Below are 22,997 nucleotides of genomic sequence, written 5' to 3' on the forward strand. Positions count from 1 at the left end.
CATTTCCCCTTTCTTTTACCCTCTCTTCCTTCCTCCAATCCCTCCAACCCAAATTATTTTTATTTATTTTTTTGTGAATGAATTAGGGAGTGAAACCAGGTTATCCACCCTGTTCCACTGTATGCAATGGAGAAAAAAAAAATCTTCATTAAATAAATTGTGGAGTTACAGAGAGCACTAGATTGTGTTTTTTTGTCCCCATTTATCTATGGTGCCACACGGAGATGTTTTAACCCACACCGGGGGCTGAATGCAGGAGATATCACCCCTTGTTATGGGATAATGCTGTGTCGAATCAAGGAGGTGAGGCACAGATTTTGTCGGTGGTGGATGGGCTGAAATCACGTCTGATACTTGCACGTTTTATAGAAACACATTCTACTCCACAGTGGTTGTCATCTTGATACCCTTCGGCTGTTTATGGACTTATCTTATTTTATTATATTACTTTATATTATTTTCTCTCTTGCGCTGCACTTATTTGTATTACATGTAAATATAACAGATTAAAAATACATTTAAACAGGATTGGCCTTACAATGTGAGTTAAGTTCAGTACATTACCACTGTAAGTTAACAAGTGGTCATAGTTGAGTTTGTTGCTATCTATTTCTTAAACGCATCGTCTGGAATCATGAAGTTCTCCATGTGCAAAAAGCTATTTTTTTCATAGATTGTATATATCAAATACGGAAAGGTATGTTTAGGATTCAAGTAGTTTTATGTTAAAATGTAACATTCAAAAATGCATGTGCATGCATGTGGAATGTTGCTTCTTTTATTATATAAAAAATATAATTTATGCTGCTTTATATCATTGGGAATTGGGATCTACTTTATCAGACCCACCAAATCTATTAAATGTTCAGTTTTGAAAGTGATGCTACCATTTAAAAGAACATGTTAGCTGCTAATACAGCTGCTAATGAGACCACGCTAGTCCAATAATGAAAATAAAGACAACTGCATATAATATATTTGCCTTTGAGCACTTGGTCACACCTCCAATTTAAGACATATCCAGGCCAATAACTGTGGCTGGCTAGGTCAGAGGGTGATCATTCAATGTTGTTCTTGGCAGGTGGAAATGATCAGAATTTCCATTGTGATTCCCCTTCCCAAAAATTACCTATTTCAAGATAGCGTATTTGAAGCTGTAAAGTCATTTTATTCATCTTCACTGTAAATAATATCACAGACCAAAATTTAGAATGTGGTCTGAGAACTAGGGAGTGGCCACTATCTAACTATCTATAAAGAACGAAAATGGCTTTTCAGATATGAACAGAAATCTCTGAGCATGAGGATCTCTAGTTTACGTGCCACATCTCTAGATAGCAAGGACGTGAAAATGGATTCCCCTGTGGGTTTCATGGCTTTTCAGATAGGCACCATTTCTAGTAAAAGATCCCTTTAAGAGCCGGTTCACACTGGGGCGACTTGTCAGGCGACTTGGTCACCTGACAAGTCGCCGTGGGTCGCCTGCCATAGATTAGCACAGGACCCGTTCTAATAGGAGCGACACAAGTCGCTCCGACTTAGAAAAAGGGTCCTGCACTACTTTGGGGCGACCTGGAGCGACCTGCATTGACTTCAATGATATGAAGTCCGTGCATGTCGCTCCGAGGTCGCGGTGCGCGCTGTGCACAGGTCGCCCCGGCAAGTCGGATCGCCTCAGTGGGAACCGGCTCTTAAGCTAACCTCGCCTATGCTAGATAATAAAGGCAATGTTTATCATTTAGCCTGCCCCGCCCCCGCATACATGCAGACCAAATTGAACAGATTAGATCTCACCAATATTCTATGGGCCCAGAGTTAGGTTTAACTAATTGATAGCATAACAGGGGATAATAGATGGTATTCTGAATCGTATATTTTAAACAACATACGGTAAATAATATGTTTCAGACTGGAATCAATACAATTTTCGTTAGTATTTAAAAAGAAGTGACACTCTGTAATCATATGCTTCTTTGTAAAAATAACATCAATAATATACTGAAATTCAGTATTAATACATACAATAAAATATAGACTTTAACATAAAATCTTTAACAGTTTCACCATTATGAAAATATTTCATGTAACTAAAATATAGATATACTTTCAGTTTTTTTCAAACTGCAAAATTTATATAAAAAATAATAGCTTATATATCTTTATTTATATATATATATATATATATATATATATATATATATATATGTGCGCATTATATTGTATTACTGAATCAAAGACAATAGCACCATAAGTATCTTCGTCTAAGGTGGAATGATGTGCATTTGGCTGGCTGTTGTGCTGGCCAAGACATTCTGGTTGTTTGTTGTATCACACTAAAATGTCTTCTTAGCGAGCCGTATGGCTGAGATGGGATACAATTCTTGGTATTACAGAATAACGTGTTTTTTTAATATTAAGGAGGTTTCTTCTGAGATTTCTGTACTGAGCTGGCAACAGCTAAAACTCCTCCTTGGACAAAGCGTACAAAATAGTCACCAGCCAGAGGTCCAACTGCATACAGGCCTTTCTCCTGTAGGCACTCATAGGTGAATGGGTCAATCTCTAGAGGGTTCCTTTTGGAGCTGACTGGTTTCTCTGTATCCAGAGCCAGATGCGTGCCATTGTTTGGAAGGAAAGACAACTTAGGGTTGGAACCAATAAGAATTAGGGTCATGGAGACATTAAATGCCTTGTGCTGTCCATATTTATCCCTAAAAATACATTTTTTGTTGTCATTAAAGTGAACTGCATGGTGCTCAGGAAGACTCACGTAACCTTCATAGGGTCCTCCTTTAAAGACAGATTGTTCTTTCATCATTTGGTACACCTTGTGGTACTCTGGGTACATGACCTGTGGTAACTGGTTGAAAATGAGTGCTGGGTCATTAACCCGTCTTCTAAATGCATGAATTACGGGGATGTTGTAGTGATGCGCTAACAGAATGGCATCTGCAGCTGTCAAACCTGCACCTATGATCAGTACTGGGTCTGAGTCTTGATGGACTTTTTTTGTCTTTACAGCCTCTTCAAGAGCAGAGATCTGGTGGTACACAAATGGAAGATCTTCTCCTTGGATACCCAGTTTCAAAGGGCTATCATATGTCCCTGTGGCCAGAACCACATTCTTTGCATAGACACAGAAATTCTGTTTGTTTCCTGCATTGTTTTCAATGAAGCCACTCACTTGGAAGATGCTCTTGTTCTCTAGTCTATCTGAGTTAAGCTCGGGTCTGTCCCAGAAGTTGTCCTTCTCTGGTAAATTTCCCTCACTTCTGCTCAGTTTTACAATGGAGGTGACAACAGCTCCTGAGACAAAGTTGTCCTGAAGTCTTTTATTCCTTACATAGTACTGGTAATAATTCAAGATGTCGCCTGCAGTGGACCTATCATTTCTGAGGTTCCTAAAAAAAAAAAAAAGTAGGTGGTTAGTTAAAGGAATGCTGTGCTTTTACACATTTTGAATATTAATAGTTTTGGATATTAGTGAATAGGTTCCTCCAGAGTCAAACTGAATGCTCTCCTAACTTCCACATCTTTCACGTAGAACCACAATAAAGCTGTGAAAGTGCAAATGGAGACAGCGGTCCTACTCCAAACAATAGTAAAATATGTGAAGGTCAAGTTTTTACATTTTTCATTTCAGCAGAATGAGGGCACTAATGACATTTATGCCTCGTTTCCACTGAGCGGAACGGTTCGGGTCGGTACAGTTTGGAAGGGTTAGAATGGTCGGGTCTATTCAGGTGAGCGTTTCCACTGCAAGTCGGGCCACCAGGGACCATGCGGGGTTTACACCAAATGAGGTGTTTGTTTTGCTCTTTCATTTGATGTGAGCATTGAAGTTTTCCTGTCCGCCAATCAGTGGAATGTATCGTGTGACGCCAGTAGCTCCGCCCTAACCATACCGTACCATTTCCTATGGCCCTACATCTGAAGCAGGACCAGGAATGGTGCGGTTTGGTTCGGTTGTATGGGCCACTTTCATAATGGAAACACTCAAATTAGCGTACCGAACTGACCCGAACCGATCCGCTCAGTGGAAACGAGGCATTATAGATCAGCTGTAGAGCGAAACGTTGGTATTTTCGCAAAAAAATACCCTCGCATTGTGCAGGGATGGTAAAACTCTCTACATTTGGTCCTTTCTTTAAAGTGAACCTATTCACCAGTATGGGCAAACTGCAGGGTCACTTAAATTTAAAGTGATATTAAATACTCGGTTTATAAAAACGTTCATTGTGTGCATCAACAGAAACACACAGCCTACGCAGCACATAGCGTACGATCACAAAGCACTCCTCTGCTCCTCCCACCTTCCTTCTCCAAGTTAGCAGACTGGCTTAAGACTATACTGTCCACTGTAAATTCTTCCTTTGAAGACCAGAAGTTTAGGGAAGCAGCACTGAGAGAGCAGAATCCAGCAGCATTAAAAGTTGTAAACTGCAAGCGCTGGGGTAAGATTTTTATCAAATAAGTTACTGGGGAATGTTTAATTAATTGTGCTAAATGTGTTAAGCTAAAAAAAGATTGAGGGTTTAATACTACTTTAAATGCTGCAATTATAACTCAAAATAAGTGCAGTTCATTTGTGCAGAAAAAAAAACATTTGACAGTAGAAAGACCCTTAAAGTAGAAGTCCAGTCAAAACCTAACTAAGGATGCTTGCACTACAGTGAGATGAGAAGATGTTGTAGGGGGCGTAGCTATCAGCATTGCCCCTGGTGTTCCACAGGCCTATAGCTTGTCAATCAACAGTTAGCCACGCCTAGTCCTGCCCACTGCTTTCTGGATTGGCAGCACTGCCTCTACTACTGAAACCCTCCCACTGTGAGCTGCAGTGTCTAGGAGGGGGAGCTATGAAATGCAAATGAAGGAGAATTTGGCTCAGTAAGGGGAGGAAAGAGAAGATTTAGGGTTTTTTTTTTTTCTTCGGGAGGCTTGTGCATAACTAAATTCACAAAAAGCTGTTCTGTTTACACATATATCTAAAACCACCAAAAAATATACATTCCATCCATAACAGTCACCATCCTCAAAGCTTGATTGTAAGTTTGCTTTCTTACCTCCTTTTCATCCTCATCCAGTCTTTAAATGATAAATCAGGCAGGCCCATCCAGTCCCCACGGCTAAGAGTAATCATGGATCCCTCAATGGCCTAAAATAGAAAATACTTGTGGTCAAATACTATAACTTCCATAGCACAGAACAAAAATACTTAGGGTCCTTTCACACAGTGCGCCATCCGACGAGGTCCGTTCTGCTCAGCTAATCCCCGCTGAGCAGGTGGTTGACAGCTCCATCTCTGCTCTGTGTGCATAGACGGAGCTGTCAGATCCCCGCTGTCCTCTATGGGGAGATCGGATGAGAACGTACCGCCTGTCCGTTCTCATCTGATCCGCCAGACGGATGGAAAATAGGGTTTCCATCCATCCAGATTTCACAAACAGGATCGGATCAGGTCAGGTCGGGTCAGCAGAGATGTCTTCGCTGACATCCGCTGCCCCAAAGGGGTGCATGGAGGATCTGATCAGGTCTGCCTGAAAAACTGACAGGTGGATCGGATCGCCCATGTAAAAGGGGCCTTAAACAGAAAATATGGTTTATTTCTAGGCTTTGTTCACACCATCCCATGGTGTTTTTGAGTGTTGGCTGGTGTTTGTTGTGCACAAGCAGTAAGGGGGGGGGGGGGTGCAATTTTCTGCTTCAGCGCATCAAACCATTTACATTTTTTATAACCTTTTGGAAGCATCACAAAATGACACTGCAGTTGAGTTGTAGTGTAATGAGTTGCACTGTGGAAATATGCAGCAAGTTTGCATTTTTTCTGCCTAGCACTGTCGCAGTGTGGTATGAACAAGGTACACAGAAAACAATTCATTTCTATGTGCTCTGGTGGTGACCTGCTTTGTTCATGTGCAGCAAGACACAGGTCATTGCATATATAGTGTGAATGAGGCCTTAATAAGTGTACAATTTGAGTTATTATTGTCAAGTTTACATGAAAGTAATTTTTTTGTGTCTATTTGCTATTCTGTATTATAATTATTACATTTCACATATGCAATCCAAGGGGATTTCAGCCATTCTTAGCTCTCCTCCTCCTCCTTAGCAGTGATACCTTTCCCCCCAAAAAAAGGGAAGCATTTCAGCTGCAGCTGATCAACATAAAGGGGTTGATTTACTAAAAGCAATTAGACTGTGCACTTTGCAAGTGCAGTTGCTCCAGAGCTTAGTAAATGAGCAGAAGCTCTACTGATTTCCACCATCCAATCATGTGCAAGCAAAATGTTTTTTTATTTTCCTTGCAGGTGATTGGGTATTCTTTGCATCTTTACCTAATTTACTGAGTACTGGAGCAACTGCCCTTTCTGAAGTGCACAGTTAATTTGCCCTTAGTAAATCAACCCCACAATGTCCAACATGTCCCTTTGACAGAAGTTGATTAAATAATCAACTTTTGTCAGACTGCCACACACTGATCGAAATTCGACCAATCCCTGCTGAACCAGTCCAATTCGATCAGTGTATGGCCAGCTTTAGTCTACTTTAACCACTTGCCGACCGCCTGCCGTAGGCTGGCTTGGCTGCGCGAAACAAGCCCTACGTCGGTCACACGCGTGGTGCCGGAGCGCGATCCACGGGACCAGTGGCCGCAATTGCCGCCGGGCACCTGCGATCACTCCCTGCTGAGAGAGAAGGACGGTCAGCTGGTGTAAACACAGCTGACCGTTCTTCTCTCTGAAATGATCATAGAGCGACTGTGATCCTTCTATATAGGACCACAGGTCTCTGTGGTCATTTCACAAGTCCATCCAGGTAGAAAACACTCCCCTAGGCTCACACTTAACCCTTTGATCACCCCTAGGTTAACCCCTTCCCTGCCAGTGTCATATTTTTAGCACTGATTACTGTAGTAATGCCACTGGTCTCCCCAAAAGTGTCAAAAATGTTAGGTGTCCGATCTGTCCACCACAATGTTGTAGTCCTGCTAAAAATCGCAGATCCCCCCTATTACTAGTAAAAAAAAAAATAAAAAAAAGACACAAATCTTTCCCCTAGTTTTTAGACGCGATAACTTTTGCGCAAATCAATCAAAATACGCATATTGTGATTTTTTTTTTTTTTTTTACGAAAAATATGAAGCAGAATACAAATTGGCCTAAAAAGATGAAAAATTTAGATTTTTACATTTTATTTTTTGGGAATGTTATATAGCAGAATGTGAAAAATATTGTTTTTTATTTATTTTTTCAGAATTGTCGCTCTTTTTTTGTTTATAGTGAAAAAAATAAAAATCACAGAGGTGATCAAATACCACCAAAAGAAAGCTCTATTTGTGGGAAATAAAGGACATCAATTTTATTTCGGTACAGTGTTGCATAACCGCGCAATTTTCTGTTAAAATAACGCAGTGCCGAATCACAAAAAATGGCCTGGTCATTAAGGGGACAAATCCTTCCGGTCCAGAACTGATTAAAGTATAAGTTCACCTTTTGTAACATGTTACATGTTACACCCATATTTAGAGTATAACGTCTTATGAATAGACCGGCCCCCGCAACCCCTGCTCCCCGATCTGACAGCTAGCGGGGGGTCTCCTCCCTTCCCGCTAGCTGTCAACATATTTTCAAAAAAGAGGCAGAGCGGGGCTCTGCTCGCCAGGCTGTGTCAATCATTCACAGTCCTCTGTGAATGGAAAATGACAAGGTCTGGCAGCCTTTGCGGCTGCTGGTCTGTAGTTTTCAATTAACTAATACAGTGCTTTGAGTGCTCATTCATTCTTTCTGTCGGCATGTATCGGCTTCCTTGTAAGAGGTATGAGCAAGTCGATACATTGACAGATCTGCAGGAGACATGCATGGCACCAGCGATCTGCTGATCACTGGTGCAATACTTTACAGGCTCCTGCAACAAAAAATAATAAATGCACATTTTTTAACCTGTATTTTTTTTTTTTTAAAGTGATCTTATCCTTTAAATGTACACAGCAGTTACGTGTACAAATGAATACTATGAATCTATTTCACAAATAACAGCTATAGAACTTGGTTTCTCCTTATGTGTCTTTTCTGTCTCTATTGTGATCCAATGATAAATTCCATGTGAACCACTCACATTCCAAGCGCCCCCTGGTGGTCCTCTCCCCAGCACCAAGTGAGGAATGGCTCTCTCTGGTTCTAGAGTCCATCTCAGCATAGATTCCACGTCCCCGAGAAAATCAGTGTCAGGTCTGAGCAGAGTATCAAACAGCAAAGCAGCTGGACTGCTGGAGCGTCCTTCCAAGCCCTCAGACAAATACTCCAGATCCTGGAAAAATAAAACATTTGTTCATTTGTTAATTAAGATATATTGATAATCAGCAGAGGTCAAGGTATAAAATAAAACTAGACACACTTATGCCTTGTACACATGATCAGATAATCGTACAAAACAAAATCGCTTTCGAATTGATCGCATGATAATATGATCGTTAGTACACAGCTTTCGACAGCCAATCACGACATTTCGTCTAACAAAATTTGAAGGGACAAACACGAAAACTTTTGTCGTACGATAGCCTAGATTGCGTTCACTAAAAATCAATAGACAAAGACCACACATGATCAGAAACACTAAAATAACCCGGAAAAAGCCTGGCTGCCATTGTTTTCGTTTTCTGATACGTAGCTACGCAACCAGGTTTTCCAGAATCGTACGAAAAAAAAAATCATACGTTTAGTACGCATTATTGAATTCGATGCTAGTATAATGCAACAAAATGCAAACGATAAGTCATCCGATTATCTGATCGTGTGTGAATGTTCATTAAAAAAAATCTCAATCATTTTTAAGGATGCGTCTACCAGGGCAATTTGCTTTAATTTTCACATAAGTTAAAATCTGCATTTTTTTTACAAAGAAATTACTTCAATCCCAAGCTTTCATTTTCATTAGTCACAGGGAGGGAATCAATGAGTGGATGTTTCTTGGTTACCTCCTCCTGTCAATGCTACAGCACTTTACTGCAGTCCCGAGCTTCCTGAATGAAGGCCCCTTGACCCCATCATCTAGGGCAGGGATCCTCAAACTATGGCCCTCCAGCTGTTGTGGAACTACACATCCTATGAGGCATTTGTAAAACTCTGACATTCACAGGCATGACTAGGCATGATGGGAATTGTAGTTCCTGAACAACTGGAGGGCCATAGATTGAAGACCCCTGATCTAGGGAAAGGGAGCCTCGACTGCTGGAAGCTTGGCAGCTATATGGGCGTTGTAATAAACGGGGAGTTTAGGTGGATTTGACAGAATTGGCCACTATGGGGTGGAGCCTGAACTCTAGAAAAGGGGCTACGCAAGGGCACATCCCACCACTCTGAGGAGATTCTGAGGTCACAAGAGTTGCCCACCCACCCGTTGCAAATTTGTCACAGCTTTGTTGCCAGTTTTACCTTGCCAGTGATGGATATTCCTTTATGGGCCATGCCCTCATGTTTAAGTCTGGGATCAGTTTAATGCCTGTCTCACACTGATGGTGGAGACAGGCCTATTAGACTATCTGTGTTTGTTATGATGCTCACGGTATAGACCATGACTGTCATCGTTATGTGGTAATTTAATATTGTTACAGTTGATAAGTTCAATAAAGCTGTGGCCTTGCCCTAATTCCAACTTAAACAAGTCTGCGTGTTTTTTCTGAGGGGCAAGGTCTTGTGTTTGTAATAACTGGTCAGAATGGGCCTAAGCTTATCAGAAATCATGAATGGGAGAGCCCGGAAATCACCTCCCGCTGCACCTTCAGAGCCCCATAATGCTGATTGAACAGCTCTAGAGTCCACTGGATCACTTTGATCTGAATGAACAATCACCAGCTCTAGAAATCAATGCTAAGCTTCATGGTTGTAGCAGTTAGCTTTAACCCCTTGAATGCCAGGACATTTATAAATGGACCTTGTAAGACAAGAATATAAGCATCACTAGTTTGTTTTGCTCTGGAAAACCCACAAAGCAGATCTAAACCCTCCAAAAAGAAGTTGCCATCTTAAGGCGCGTACACACGATAAGAAAATCTGTAGGGAAAATTCGTCCGACGACCGATCTGTCGATTTTCGGATTGTTAGTATGGTGCTTTCGACAGCCGACTCCGACTTTTCGGCTGACAAAATCCTGATGTGCAGGCTATATAATTTTTGTCGCCCGTCAAAACAACTTCCGATTTTCGTCTCATCAGTACAGATTTAGACGGAAAAAAATCTTAAGAGCAAGACTAGGCATGCTCAGAGACAAAAGAACACATACAAAACAATCCAACACATGACATCACTTCTGAAGTAGAATACTGTCGTACGGGAAAATTCATATGACAATAACCTCTTCACTTTCCACATGAGACTAGCATGCCACAAAAAACGGACGACAGATCGGTCGATAATCTGATCGTGTGTACGGGGCTTTAATCTCTGTTTGATCTGCAGTTGCCATGGTGCTGCAAATTTGATCTGTTATGATACCAGCCATTTGATGGCCTGACAATTCCATTAAAAGCACAACTAACTTTGACATACCTTGAATGTAACTGTTTTGGTATGGTATTTTTTGCTTTGAAGCTTTGTGTAGGTCATGACATGATATGTGATTATTGTGAGAAGCAGCTTTTCCGCTCATCACAAGTCTACACATATGATATATTTTACACTGTTACAGAAAGCTATTGGCATGAATTATGTAAAGTATTCCAAGACTCTCTCCCCCTTCACCCCCCCCCCTTCCCCCTCACAAAAAAAAAAGATCTGCAGCTAACACTAGTTGTTATATAAAGGGCACAGAGTTTAAACATTCCATTTAAAGTACTGTTTTACAGATATACATATAACTCAGAAGCCTCTATTAGACAGCTTGCTTCCACTATACATTTTTAAAGACAAACGTTTTATTTTGATTGCCCACATACCAACACGCTGACCTAGAACAGTTGTACAGTATATGTCAGATAATAATTAGGAAACTAGTATTTCCATGCTGTAGCTCCCTAAGGCAACTGCCTCTATGGCCTGATGGTGATAATCTTCTCATGACTGGAAGAGACACCTGCAGGCACCTCTCCACCTTTAAATGAATTAGCTAGAATAATTTGATTTTTCTACTCCAAAAATGTGTTCTAACGAAACCAAGAGCCATGGGAGACAATTTCAGAATGATTATTCACATTGAAGCTTTTCAAATGTGCTGCATTTCATGTGGCCTCAGGTTATAGTGACCTTTCCACAGGGCTGATCACCTCTAGTGTCATCAGCTAGCTGGATATCAAAAGTCCCTATGTAATAGAGTGTTGCTTGAAAGACCTGATTTTTGTTTTTCGGTGCTCTTTTGTCCCCCTTTTCCTTACTTTGACAAAAGAATGGGGACAAATAAATGCCAGCATAGTTTAAATATTAGATTGGCATGAAATCAATTTGCTTGCCAGTCCCTTTGTCTTCTCTGAGATCAATTTTCTGGAGTTTTAGACAATTTTCAGTTTTAATGGACTAAGCTTCAAAATAACAGTAGCCAATTCTAACCACTGTAATAATACAATATATATGTTGCAGATATAGCAATGATCACGTGATTGCATAATTCCATATATAAATGTACACAAACCTGTTCTGTGATAGGAACGCCTGGGAATTCTTCTAGTTTCCTTTGTAATAATGGATTGGGATGTACAGCTCCCTCTTTCACATATGGAGTATATCCAGACAATAAGTAGGACAGACAAATCCCTGATGGACCATTACCTAAAAGCAAGCAACCATTACCCATTAAATAGATATATCTACATGTGTTGGAAGACAACACATGAAAAATCACAGATTTGTGAATACACTTTCTACGTATGAACAGAACTTTTTTTGCCATGAATTTTCATCTTCTCCAGTTGCCTGGAACCAATGATGAAAGTAAGGCAATGCAACATGAGAACTACACAGCACATGAGAACATAAGAACTGCACAGCTTCCATGGGGAGGAACAGCAGGCAGATGAAAGCTATGTGTATTGTAATAAAGTTAATACGGTATATAGTTATGTATGAGAGAAGGATATGCCATCTATTGTGCCTTTTATGTCTTGAAGTAGCGATTCTAAAGCATAAGGTTATTGTCCATGGTGACGTATTGACCCATAAGTCAATTGTTTTGTAATGCCATTAGAGAGCATATTAAGGTGTCCTTGGATATTTTCCATTACCCAGTTAGAGGATACAGACATTTGCTATACAGTACATCAGAAAACTTATACAGTGTAATCCACATTGCTGTATTAACAGCTAGATAGGCCTAAAATAGCCTGATTACTAGAATGACGGCATGGATGAATCCATCCATTCACATGAACCCACAGCTTAAACCTGAAATTCTGGCAAACAGAGGCGGCCATCATTTAATCCAGTTAGGCTCTAAAACTGGATATAGATGGATCAAAATTTGACCGGTTCAGCAGGGACCAAATAAATTTAGATCCATGCGAGTTCATGCCTGTTGGACAGAAGCGGATTGTTAGACTTTTATTAATATGCTGGAAAAATGGAAATTTCTCAATCATATGGCTGCAGCCAGCTGTCAGAATACAATATTATAGTGGGAAGGATACCTTGCTTGTGTGGATGGAGGAATCCATTTGTTTCTTTTTTTCCGTTCAGCCCGCTGGCTGATTGAAAACAAAAATTCATCTATGGCCAGCATAAGTACCTAAATTTGCTGTATCAGACTGGAAGAAGAGCAATATGAATCTATCTGGCTTTAAGCTGGCCATACATGGATCGAAATTCAGTCTGTTCAGCAGGGACTTTTGTACAACTAGTCTGTTGGATTTTCCCCGCTCAATCAGGGCCGCAGACTATAGCTAGCAGTGCTGATCGGTATATTCAGCTGGTGGGGAAGTCTCCCCAAGGTCAAAATACAAAGGCTCAATAGGGGGGATTCCCGCATCCACATCGAGTGTGTGGATGGGGAAAAAGAGGCAATTTTTTGTTCAACCTGCTGGTTGGATAAAAAAAAAAGACTCATCTGTGGGCTGCTTTACTGTATTGCACAGCTCTGACAATCCAACACTGGGTGCTTGTTGATTAGAAGAGAGCACAGTGAGAGATAACATAACTTGATCAGTGTATTCATGCTCTTCATTCCTGTTCTGTCTGCAGGCTTAGGAAAGGTTAGCGATCCGGGTGTATTAATTAACTATATTAGGAGCCTGCGGGGATGGACAACTTCATACCCAATACAAAGCAATTTAAAGCACATTGATGCAGTTTAGACAAGCTCAAAAGCAGATCAGAAGGAGGTCAACTGCAGATCAAATGCACGTGACAATGGACTCTGAATGATCTTGGATGGAAGCTGAATGCACCCAAATTCATTCTGCAAATGCCCACGCCCATCAGGCCCAAGACTGGCTGAACTGAATTACTAATCTTTAAGCAGGTAAGGCAGTTTACATATTTGTATTTTAACTATGGAATGGATTGAGCGGTTTGCTTGGTTTTTAGCTTTAAGGCAAAGTATTTCAGTTCATTTTGTTGGCACATTATTGTATTTCCCATTCAAATCATGTTTTCCCTGCTCTGAATGAATATGTAAGAACATAATACATGTCTGTGCCCTTTGTGATGGTCATTGAGATATGATTATGTTTGGAACAATAATGTATTGCTCCCCTACAGAGAACCTGCTGAGCCACTTCAAGCATTGGCTGGCAGGGACATCAGTGGGTATGGGCATGGTGTACTTATGTAATGTAATACAAGTTACAGCTGGCCCTTGTGTGCCTGTAAACTAAAGATGATGCTAATAAGGACACAATGTAGGTCTCTGCCAACATGGATTAAGGTTACATTCAGGACGCATCAAACTTGAATGCATATGAAAATCTCATGCAAAGCATGTCTGATTAAATGGTTTCTTGTTAAATCTTTTATCTCTGCTTTGTTCTCACTATAATTAATGTATTATTACACTACTGAAACTAGTTAGATAGTTTTGGCCTGTGGAAGATATATTTCTACATGCCAGATAGCTAACATGGTAATTTTAATGTAACAGGTATGAGGGATGCAAACGGGGCCTTTTGTATTTAGAGATTAAAGACATTTTGTATTGTCAAATAAAAGCACCAAAGCTGCCAGAGGCTCTGGCCCCTGATTAGTAGCATACTATGGTCACTTGCCAGCCAACTTGAACAAAAACATTTTTTTAGTTTTGAATAGAGTAGGGCAGAGCCTACCCCACCAGGTTGCTTTTTTGCTGTCTGTGTACCATTAGGGAAATGGCCATATGCTAGCCAATCAGAATTCGGTAATCAAGGATGCATGGTTGCAGTTGGTTGTAAGACAATATTTAGTTACCACTGATCTGCATCAACTGGCTTATTCAATAAAATTGAAGCAAAGTTAACTATCCAGATCAACCAATCAGAATTCATCTTGTACTGGTCTCCCTTCATTAAAAGGTAGTTGCACTGGTTTCCTGTGGTCTGTACTCTTTTTAGATTTTTCATTTGGCAAGTCTTCAATGCTAATAGGCTGTCACACCTAACAGGGAACTAAACCCTCCTATCCCTTACAGCCAAGGAAGCTGCCTTCTCAGCCTCTGTTTGATCTGCAGTTGCCACATGTGATCAGTTATGACACCAGCCATTTGATGGATTGATAGTTAGGTTGAAAGTACAAGCAACTCTGACAGTTATCAATTACAGCAAACCTTCAATATAACTGTTTTGAGAAAAAAAATCAATTGGTTTAGTTCCACTTAAAAAAAAAAAAAAATATAGCAGAAATATTTTTAAAACAAATAAAAACCGAGCAAGCGCATCTCTTCTTGAAGGACAGATGTGGAAGCGATCCTAATCACGTAGCTCACTTTAGGGCTCTTTCACACGGGCCTTCCGATCAGATCCGCCTGTCAGTTTTTTAGGCGGATCTGATCGGATGCCCCATTCAGCCCTATGGAGCAGCGGATGTCAGCGGAGACACCTCCGCTGCCATCCGCATCCAATCCTGTCCGCGAAATCCGGACAGATGGAAACCCTATTTTCCATCCGTCCTGGGGATCGGATCGGATGAGAGCGGACAGGCGGTCTGCTCTCATCCGATCCCCCATAGAGAGCAGCGGGGGCTGTGACACCTCCCTCTCCGCACTGCAAGCGGAGACGGAGCTGTCATCCGCCGGATCGATCCCCGCTGAGCAGCACGGATCCGCCTACGGAGGCGGACCATGTGAAAGAGGCCTAAGAGTGGTTATTCTAAATGGAAATCAGCAGAGAATCTTCTCTGTTTTAGTTTTATAAGTATTATTAAAGATGCAATGCTGACAAAGCACTATGAAAAGACAACAGGCAAACACTTACCGATAATAACTACAGGAAGGGGCGACCGTTCACTTGTCTGATAATCTGCTAATTCCATAGACATTTTAGCCTCTTGGGTGAAACAGATCAGAGTACCTGTAATTAGAAAATAGGCAATTAAATGATCTAGATCTGGCACATGCTGTCCTCTTAAGGAATGATTACGGTGTAATACATTATGGCACTAAAGGTCTGGTGGTGTTAACCACTTGCCGTTGCTGCACTGCCTTTTTTACGTCGGCAGTCTGGCTCTCCCAGGCAAAATCATGTTAATAGGCATCATCTGCCTGGGAGGCCACTAGGGGGCGAGTGCACGCCGCCAGAGGCGCGCTCCCGCCCCCGATCATCAGCGGGGAAGCCAGTGCGGGTGCCAGGCAGCTCCGATGGCCGCCTGACACCGGCGACCCCCCCCCCCCCCACTGATAAACACATTCATGCTCTTCATTCCTGTTCTATCTTCAGGCTTAGGAAAGGTTAGTGATCCAGGTGTATTTATTGGCTATATTAAGAGCCTGCAAGGAAGGCCAACTTCATAACCAATACAAGTCAATGGGAAAAGTAGTGATAGTACCAGTGCTGTCCAAGGTACCCCAAAAATCTCAACTATGCTCTACCCTAAAGTACTCCCCAGCACTTAAAGTGGTAGTAAAGTTGTGTTTGCCATGTTTACCTACAGGTAAGCTTATAATAATAATAATAAAGGTAAAATGAACATCTCTTAAACGTCCACGTTTAGGAATATTTCACAGAGCAGCAGCCAGTGACATAACCGGCACGTGCGCTCTGAAGGAACGGCATACCGTGCTGTTCCTTCAGGGGTCCATGCCCTAAACATTGACTCCCGTGTGTATGCACAGGAGTGACGTCTTTACAGCTCAGTCAGTCAAACGGCAGGAGTCCAAAAACCCGGAAGAAAGACCGGGTGAATATGGAAGACCTGTCAGCGGTGACAGCGCGCCACTGAAGTGCTTCATTTTAAGGTAAGTGTGATGCCTACTAGCACATTATAGAATTGCCTTGCAGGATGAAATTTTCACAACGTTTACTACAGCTTTAAAGTGTATACATAGCCTTTTTTTTTTTTTTATAGAATAGGAAAACATTAAAACCCCCTTTCCGGGGTATTTTCTTTTTTTTTTGCAATCTGTGTACCATTGTGGAAGTTTGCCTTCACTCTTTGTCCCACAGACTCAACATGAAATTGGAGACAATCTCCAGAGAAGGGAATTCCCTTTAAGACAGATGTCCTGGAGCAGGTGTTCTCATTGGATGATTTTCCCTTACATCTTGTTCTGTAGACCACTTTAACATCTTCAATACAGGGCACTTTTACCCCTTCCTGTCCATGCCAATTTTCAGCTTTCAGCACTGTCGCACTTTGAATGACAATTGCGTGATCATTTGACACTCTACAAATGACATTTTTTATCTTTTTTTCCCAACAAATAGAGCTTTCTTTTGGTGGTATTTGATCACCACTGGCTTGGTTTTTTTTTGCGCTACAAATAAAAAAAGACCAAAAATTTTGAAAAAAAGAAAAAAAAGTTTTTGATTTTGTTGCCTGCGCTCGGTCCTTGTCTTCAACCCACACTCAGTAGGTCAGTGGTGGGGACTTTTTACTTCTCTTCAGCAGGAATCATTTAGGGATGTCTGTCGCAGAAGCAGAATAGCCTTTTTACAGGGCATCAGAGCGGCCCAGGGGGCAATTGCCCCCCTGGCCCAGTCCTCCCCTGTGCACTGAGCACACAACAGTGACATTTCATTATTTTGAAGTTCACGGAATACTATGTAGTCATCATACATTAATTACAATGTGTCTGTTTACTGTAAAATGTCCTGATAACATGATAGCTCTTGTCTGCGGTGTCTAATATTTCACATTATCACAAAGACTAATTTATCTTGTTGGATTAGATCCTTGGGAAATAAAAAGTGAAATGTGAGAAGTATGATTGTTTAGAAAACTGAAAAGAAAATGTTACGTTATATAAAAAAGAGAATAGAACTCATTGTTGTGGATCTAAAGCCCACTATGCCGACACAGAAAGGTCAGCTGGCATTTACATAACTTTCCTTTTATTGCTTATTGTTTGTTTTTATATGTTCTTGATTAGTTGCAGTGAAGAGCAGAAGAGACATTAGGGGTCTATAATGGTGCTATTCCACTACATGGAACCCAACGGTACGGCTCTCTAACAGTACCCCCTCGATTGTGGTTCAATGAGGTACCATACCGGTACCATATCCCACAATCCTTTGCATGCAGCTGACTGTTGTCACTACTAGCCACTGATTGGTCAGAGAATCGTTGTTATCCCACCCACTTACTTTAGTACTACTTTAGTGGAAAAGCAAACCATACCAAACTGTACCGAACTGTTCCAACACCGTACCATGCGGTACCATGCAGTGGAAAACCAAACCGGGCCAAGCAGGGCCGAGTAGAGCCGAGCCGGTACTTGCAGTGGAAAAGTGCCATTAGATGTCACCTGCCCAATGCTATCACATGGTTGGCTTGTTAGCAAAAGTTAAAGGCTCATTAAGTCCAGAGGTTGAGAAATAAGGTGTAATACTTACCTTTTTTTTCACTCTGGTAGGATCCCTCCATCTGAGTGACCTGCAACTTGAAACCTTTTCTCTAAGATGCTCCGGTCAGTGGTTGCACTCTGACATCATCAAATACAATGTAGGACTTTTAGCCCTGCATTGTAGGTGAGGATGGCGAGGGCCCGCCCAGAGAGTCGGAAAGAAGAGGAGAGCGCCGAAGCGAGGAATAGGGGGAAGTATTACGCCTTATTTTTCTACCCCTAAATTTAACAAATGGTTGAATTCACACTGAAAGAGTGTTTTTGTTTAATTCCCAGAGTTCAGCTTTAATGTTCACTTCTGAATAAAGTGTGACTTAAAGACTAAAGACCCTTTTTATTTTTAGGCATAGCAAGGGGGTGGGGGTGTTTTTTCACCCTTCGCTTCATTCCCATGGCAATCCCTCCAAGTGAGGGAATCCCTGGTTGACACCGTAGCTAGTGTCCCCATTGGAAACTTTCCTCTCTGTTCCTATTCTGGTGACAACACAAAAATCTGAGATTCCCCTTCAATAAGCAGAACAAACAGAGGGTGAACCTTCCTAACAGGGGCACAAACTGCAATAATAACCTGACAGACGTTCTAATCCATCTCCACTCTATCCAAATAAAAATAGTTTTGCTTTATTATTTATACTTTAAATGTGTAAATTTTTCCAAACCTATCAATTTCATAGATACGTATAAATGCTCTTAAAGTGTTTGTTACCCCAACACTTCATATTCCTGATATGTGCCTGCTGTACCATGTACTTGTATGAGAAAGTCTCCTGTTGTCTTTGTATTGCTTCCTTTGTGTGAAATCCCTGGTGTTCCTGCCAGTCCCCCTGCTTTCCTAATATAAATTGACCACACTAAGCAGGAGAACACACCGTGGGTCAGTTCTCTAGCTGTGCTGTGAACTCAGCCTGCTCTCCAATGATCACACCGCCACTGCACAGCCATTCACTGAGAAGCTAAATGTGCTGCTGCTTCTCCTCCCCCAGCTCTTATGCAGCTAAGAGCAGAGGGAATGCAATCACTTATTAAAAAAAAAGGGGAAAAAAAGGTATATATATTTATACACAAATATTTTGTCTTTCATTTCTTCTTTACACTGAATGGGTTTTACAAGGTGAATGTTTGAAATAACTTTAAGTCATTTCACACAATCTAATTAGCATTTAGTGGCACTTTCAGCACAGGCAGGCACCGATGTGAACATCTTATTTCTGGAATCTATAATAACAATCTAGGTGGTATAGAAGGTTCCTGATACTCAGACTGAATGCCTGCAGTCAAAAAATGAAAAACGCGAATGAAGCAATCTTCCCCGCGCCCGCAGATGTTCCCTGCCTTGTCTGTGTAATGAATCAGCCTGGCTCTGGATGTACAGCTGGCAGCCGGTGAAAGGATTCTGTGCCCTCAGATACGGGCGAGATTTGATCTTTGTGTCACTCAGGCTGTTCTGCCTGTCAATATCCCGGCTTGTCCTTCTGTTTGCAGTTCACCTCAGATCAACTCTGATAAAACCGATTGTAAATGTGCCATGTGTGAGTGCCCACCACAAAATCAATGATTGCCTCGCTTAACCTGCTCACTGCCAAACATCTACAAAAGACTGGCATGCCTATAGTGCAGGTAGGGGCACAAGCCAAGATCTCAGGAACAGCATACTCTATATTTAGGCCAAACACATTCACTGCAGTTCATAAAGAGTTTCCTAAGTGACATATTCAGCCCCTGGGCCGCATGACATCCTTGGTTGCTAGGACGCTGTCAGCTGTGCAACCCATAGCATCCTAGCAACCAATGACGCATCCCTGAACCCATTCAACTGCATGTTGCTCTTAGCAGCCAGTCACATTCTTTCTTCCATGTAGTGCCCTATGACAGGCTGAAAGACACTGATTACATTTTAGAACAGAAATATGACAGTTGCTGACTTATTTTTGAATGTGCATGCTCCAGAGCTGCCATCATTTCATCCTCACCACAATCCAGAACAAGTGTGCAACCAGTGAAGTGTCAGGACCTATTATAGGTATAGCACACATGTTTCTGGGTCAGTGACTTGCTAAATAGTGAAGCAAAAAAAAAAAACAAAAAAACAAAAAAAACAAAAAAAAAAAATTTTTCCCTACAAAATAAGTCCGAAATGGCAGCTCCTATTTTTATATCTTGAGGGATTCCCTTCACATCGCTGTTCATTATAATGTAAGTGTATGATAAAGAGGAGTATTCTGTTGACTGCCTGGCAGATGAATGGGAACACAGAGATAAGCAGCGCAGTTACCCCACCCAGCCAGCTGTACAATGCTGTTAATGAACATCACCTAAGGGGCCCCTGCATAGTATACTACCTTCTACAACCCTGCCGGCCCCCGATTCATAAACCACAAGAACGGATTGTCTGAATTAGTTTAAGAATGCAGCTGTCACTCGAAAAGGGATCCAAAACTGCCATCTTGCTATGGTTTACATATGATCTCCAATAAATGTGAACTCCTTCATTTACTGTCCCTCTCTACAGTCCTTATAGCAGTGCTGTATCTTGGCCTAGGCCAACAAGGCCCAGGCCTAGGGTGGCACTTTGCAGGGGGGCAGCAAAAAAGCTGCACCCTGCAAGAAAAAATAAACAGCTTTCTCCCAACTTCTGCACGAAAAGGGTCCCCACCGGCTTGCGCTACTCTTTTAGTATAGTGCCAGTCTTATGTGGCAAATTGGGCCGGAGGGCAGGGTCCAGGAGGCAAATCAGTGTGGCAGCCCCATAAAGCGGTCACACTGCTACCTCCTGGTATGATAATACTGGCCGTTGAGGACATTCAGACAAACTGCAGGCCACTGACCACACTTAATACAACTGGCCGACAGCTGCCAATGCTAATAAGTGTGGCACTGCAGCCTAATGCTCCACCTACCCTCCTCCACCCCCAGGTATGGCAGGCATCATGTCAATAATATAATTTAATTTCTTTAAACATCCTTGTCCTTGAGCGAGCATACTGAATTGCATCATATACAATTAAGGCTTTAAATTGTATATGATTGCAATAATATTTTGGACCTGCTCACCTCATACGTGCTATCGCAATATGTCACTGGGCTAGTAAGATTACTCCTATCTTATAAGATATTTGAACTTGTGTTTGCTGCATCTGATTGTGGTTTACAGATGACAGGGTGGGTCATAGACAGGAAGAGGTGTGGCCTTTACAGGAAGGGGTGGGTCATATTTAATCTAGAGGGTGCCCACGGGTGCCCACGTTTAGTCAGGCCTAGGGCAGCACAAAACCTAAATACACCACTGCCTTATAGTGACACTATACTCTGGTCTAAGTATGTTTTCTTAAAGAGAAACATTGGTCCCCTTGATTGTGGCTCTGCCCCATCCACCAATGCCTGTAAGGCACATGTGTCAAACACAAGGCCCAGGGGGGCCAAATCCGGCCGCCAGGCCATTTTTTATGTGGCCCTTACATCTCACCTGCAGCTACGGCAACCCTCTCATCTCCTCCCCCACCTTGTCTCAGCAGTTGGCAAAAGAGAGGACAAAACTCCTCCTACAGATCCTGCACCTCTGTGCTGCTGCAGCACCCTCCTCTGCCTCCCTTGGTCCCAGCATTCAGTAGACTCTGGCAGCTGACTTCAGCCTTCCTCTGCTTCTCCTCCAGACCCTGCACTTTCTGCTTCCCAGCTCTGCCCCCCCCCCCCCCAGCATCCTTCTGGAAGCAGAATAAGGTAAGGGGGTGCATTGGGCTAAAAGGGTGAGAGGGGGATGCTTGACATCTGATGGTGGGGTGCTCTGGACATCTAGTCTTACTAATACAACCGGCCCTTTGAGAGCAACCAAAATGCCGATGCGGCCCATGATGAAATTGAATTTGACACCCCTGCTGTAAGGTGATAGAATTTATAACAGAGAGACGTTAACAAGGCTTTGATTCGCCGCCGTACACACCAAATCCAGCAGGTAAGGTAGACTTATGTTGTTACCACATCAACTGGCACCATCTATTTCCAGATGAGATTACACTCTTTGTTATGAAACATATACTATAATAGAGGAAACAAACCCGATATGTGATCAGTGTTAAGAATTTGTATGATAAGCACTGAAAAAAAAGGGAAATTGAACGTATAGACTGCAGCAGGCAATCAGAAGTTCTAATTTTCTAACCAAAAAAAATAGAATTTTTGACTTCCCGTAAAATCCATTTCTCTGATGTTCATTGACGGACACAGCTCCTGATCTTCATAACCATGGGGTTCTACTGCCCCCTATAGGAGGAGTAGGACACTAAGCAGAAAAATACTCTGGCTATGCCTATGGGCAGTCCCAGGGGATATACTCCCTCTCTCTGCTATAGGTACTCAGTTTTGTTACAAGCAGTGTCAGAAGAATTACAACTCCCCAGAGGGGTGGGTGCTCTGTCCGCCAGTGAACATCAGAGAAATGGATTTTACAGTAATTGAAAAATCTAATTTTCTCTTTCGTTCATTGAGGAACATAGCTCCTGATCTTCATATCCATTGGGACGTCCCAAAGTAGTGTTAAACATATGGGGTGGGAACAGCAAAACAATTCCCAAGGCCAACCAGGCAACAGGAGCTCAACCAAAACAACTGGAGCCCACCTGAAAAAAAACAATACACCCTCGAAGAGGATCAGATCCTCTAAACAGCAGCCTGCAAAACCTTGCAGCCAAAAGAAGCATCCGCTGATGCCAACACATCCACTCTATAAAACCGAACTTAAAGTGTGCACCGATGACCAGGTGGCTGCCTTGCAAACCTGCATCACTGACGCCTGATGACGGAAGGCCCAGGAGGCACTAAGGGCCGAGTAGAGTGCGCCTTAACAGGGAAAGGAGGAACCTGACCCCTGATGGAATAGGCCTGAATCACCGTCTGTCGGATTCATCTGGAAATGTTCACAGAGGAAGCGGACAACCCTTTCCGAGGCCCATCGATAACCACAAATAGTGAGTCTGACTTCCTGAAAGACTCCGTCGCTGCCAGGTACACCCTAATTGCCTGGACCACATCCAATCATGCAAGGCAATTTCTTT

General features: G+C 42.1%; 1 protein-coding gene across 2 annotated transcripts in view; it reads right to left on the bottom strand.

Moving 5' to 3' along the window:
• Positions 1-2,249: 2,249 nt before the first annotated feature.
• The window catches only part of LOC309565118 (oxidative stress-induced growth inhibitor 1-like), a 40,041-nt gene continuing 19,293 nt past the window's right edge, over positions 2,250-22,997 (bottom strand). For both annotated transcript variants that reach the window (XM_082269899.1, XM_082269900.1), the window contains exons 2-6: positions 15,362-15,457; positions 11,620-11,756; positions 8,116-8,307; positions 5,064-5,155; positions 2,250-3,401 (exon numbers count right to left, since the gene is read on the bottom strand). In XM_082269899.1, coding sequence (XP_082126025.1) covers positions 2,414-3,401; positions 5,064-5,155; positions 8,116-8,307; positions 11,620-11,756; positions 15,362-15,425 — 1,473 coding nt within the window. In that variant the 5' untranslated portion in view covers positions 15,426-15,457 and the 3' untranslated portion in view covers positions 2,250-2,413. The remainder of the gene's footprint in view (positions 3,402-5,063; positions 5,156-8,115; positions 8,308-11,619; positions 11,757-15,361; positions 15,458-22,997) is intronic.

Source organism: Pelophylax lessonae, assembly GCF_965119305.1.
Source record: "Pelophylax lessonae genome assembly, chromosome: 10".
NCBI classification, from domain to species: domain Eukaryota; kingdom Metazoa; phylum Chordata; class Amphibia; order Anura; family Ranidae; genus Pelophylax; species Pelophylax lessonae.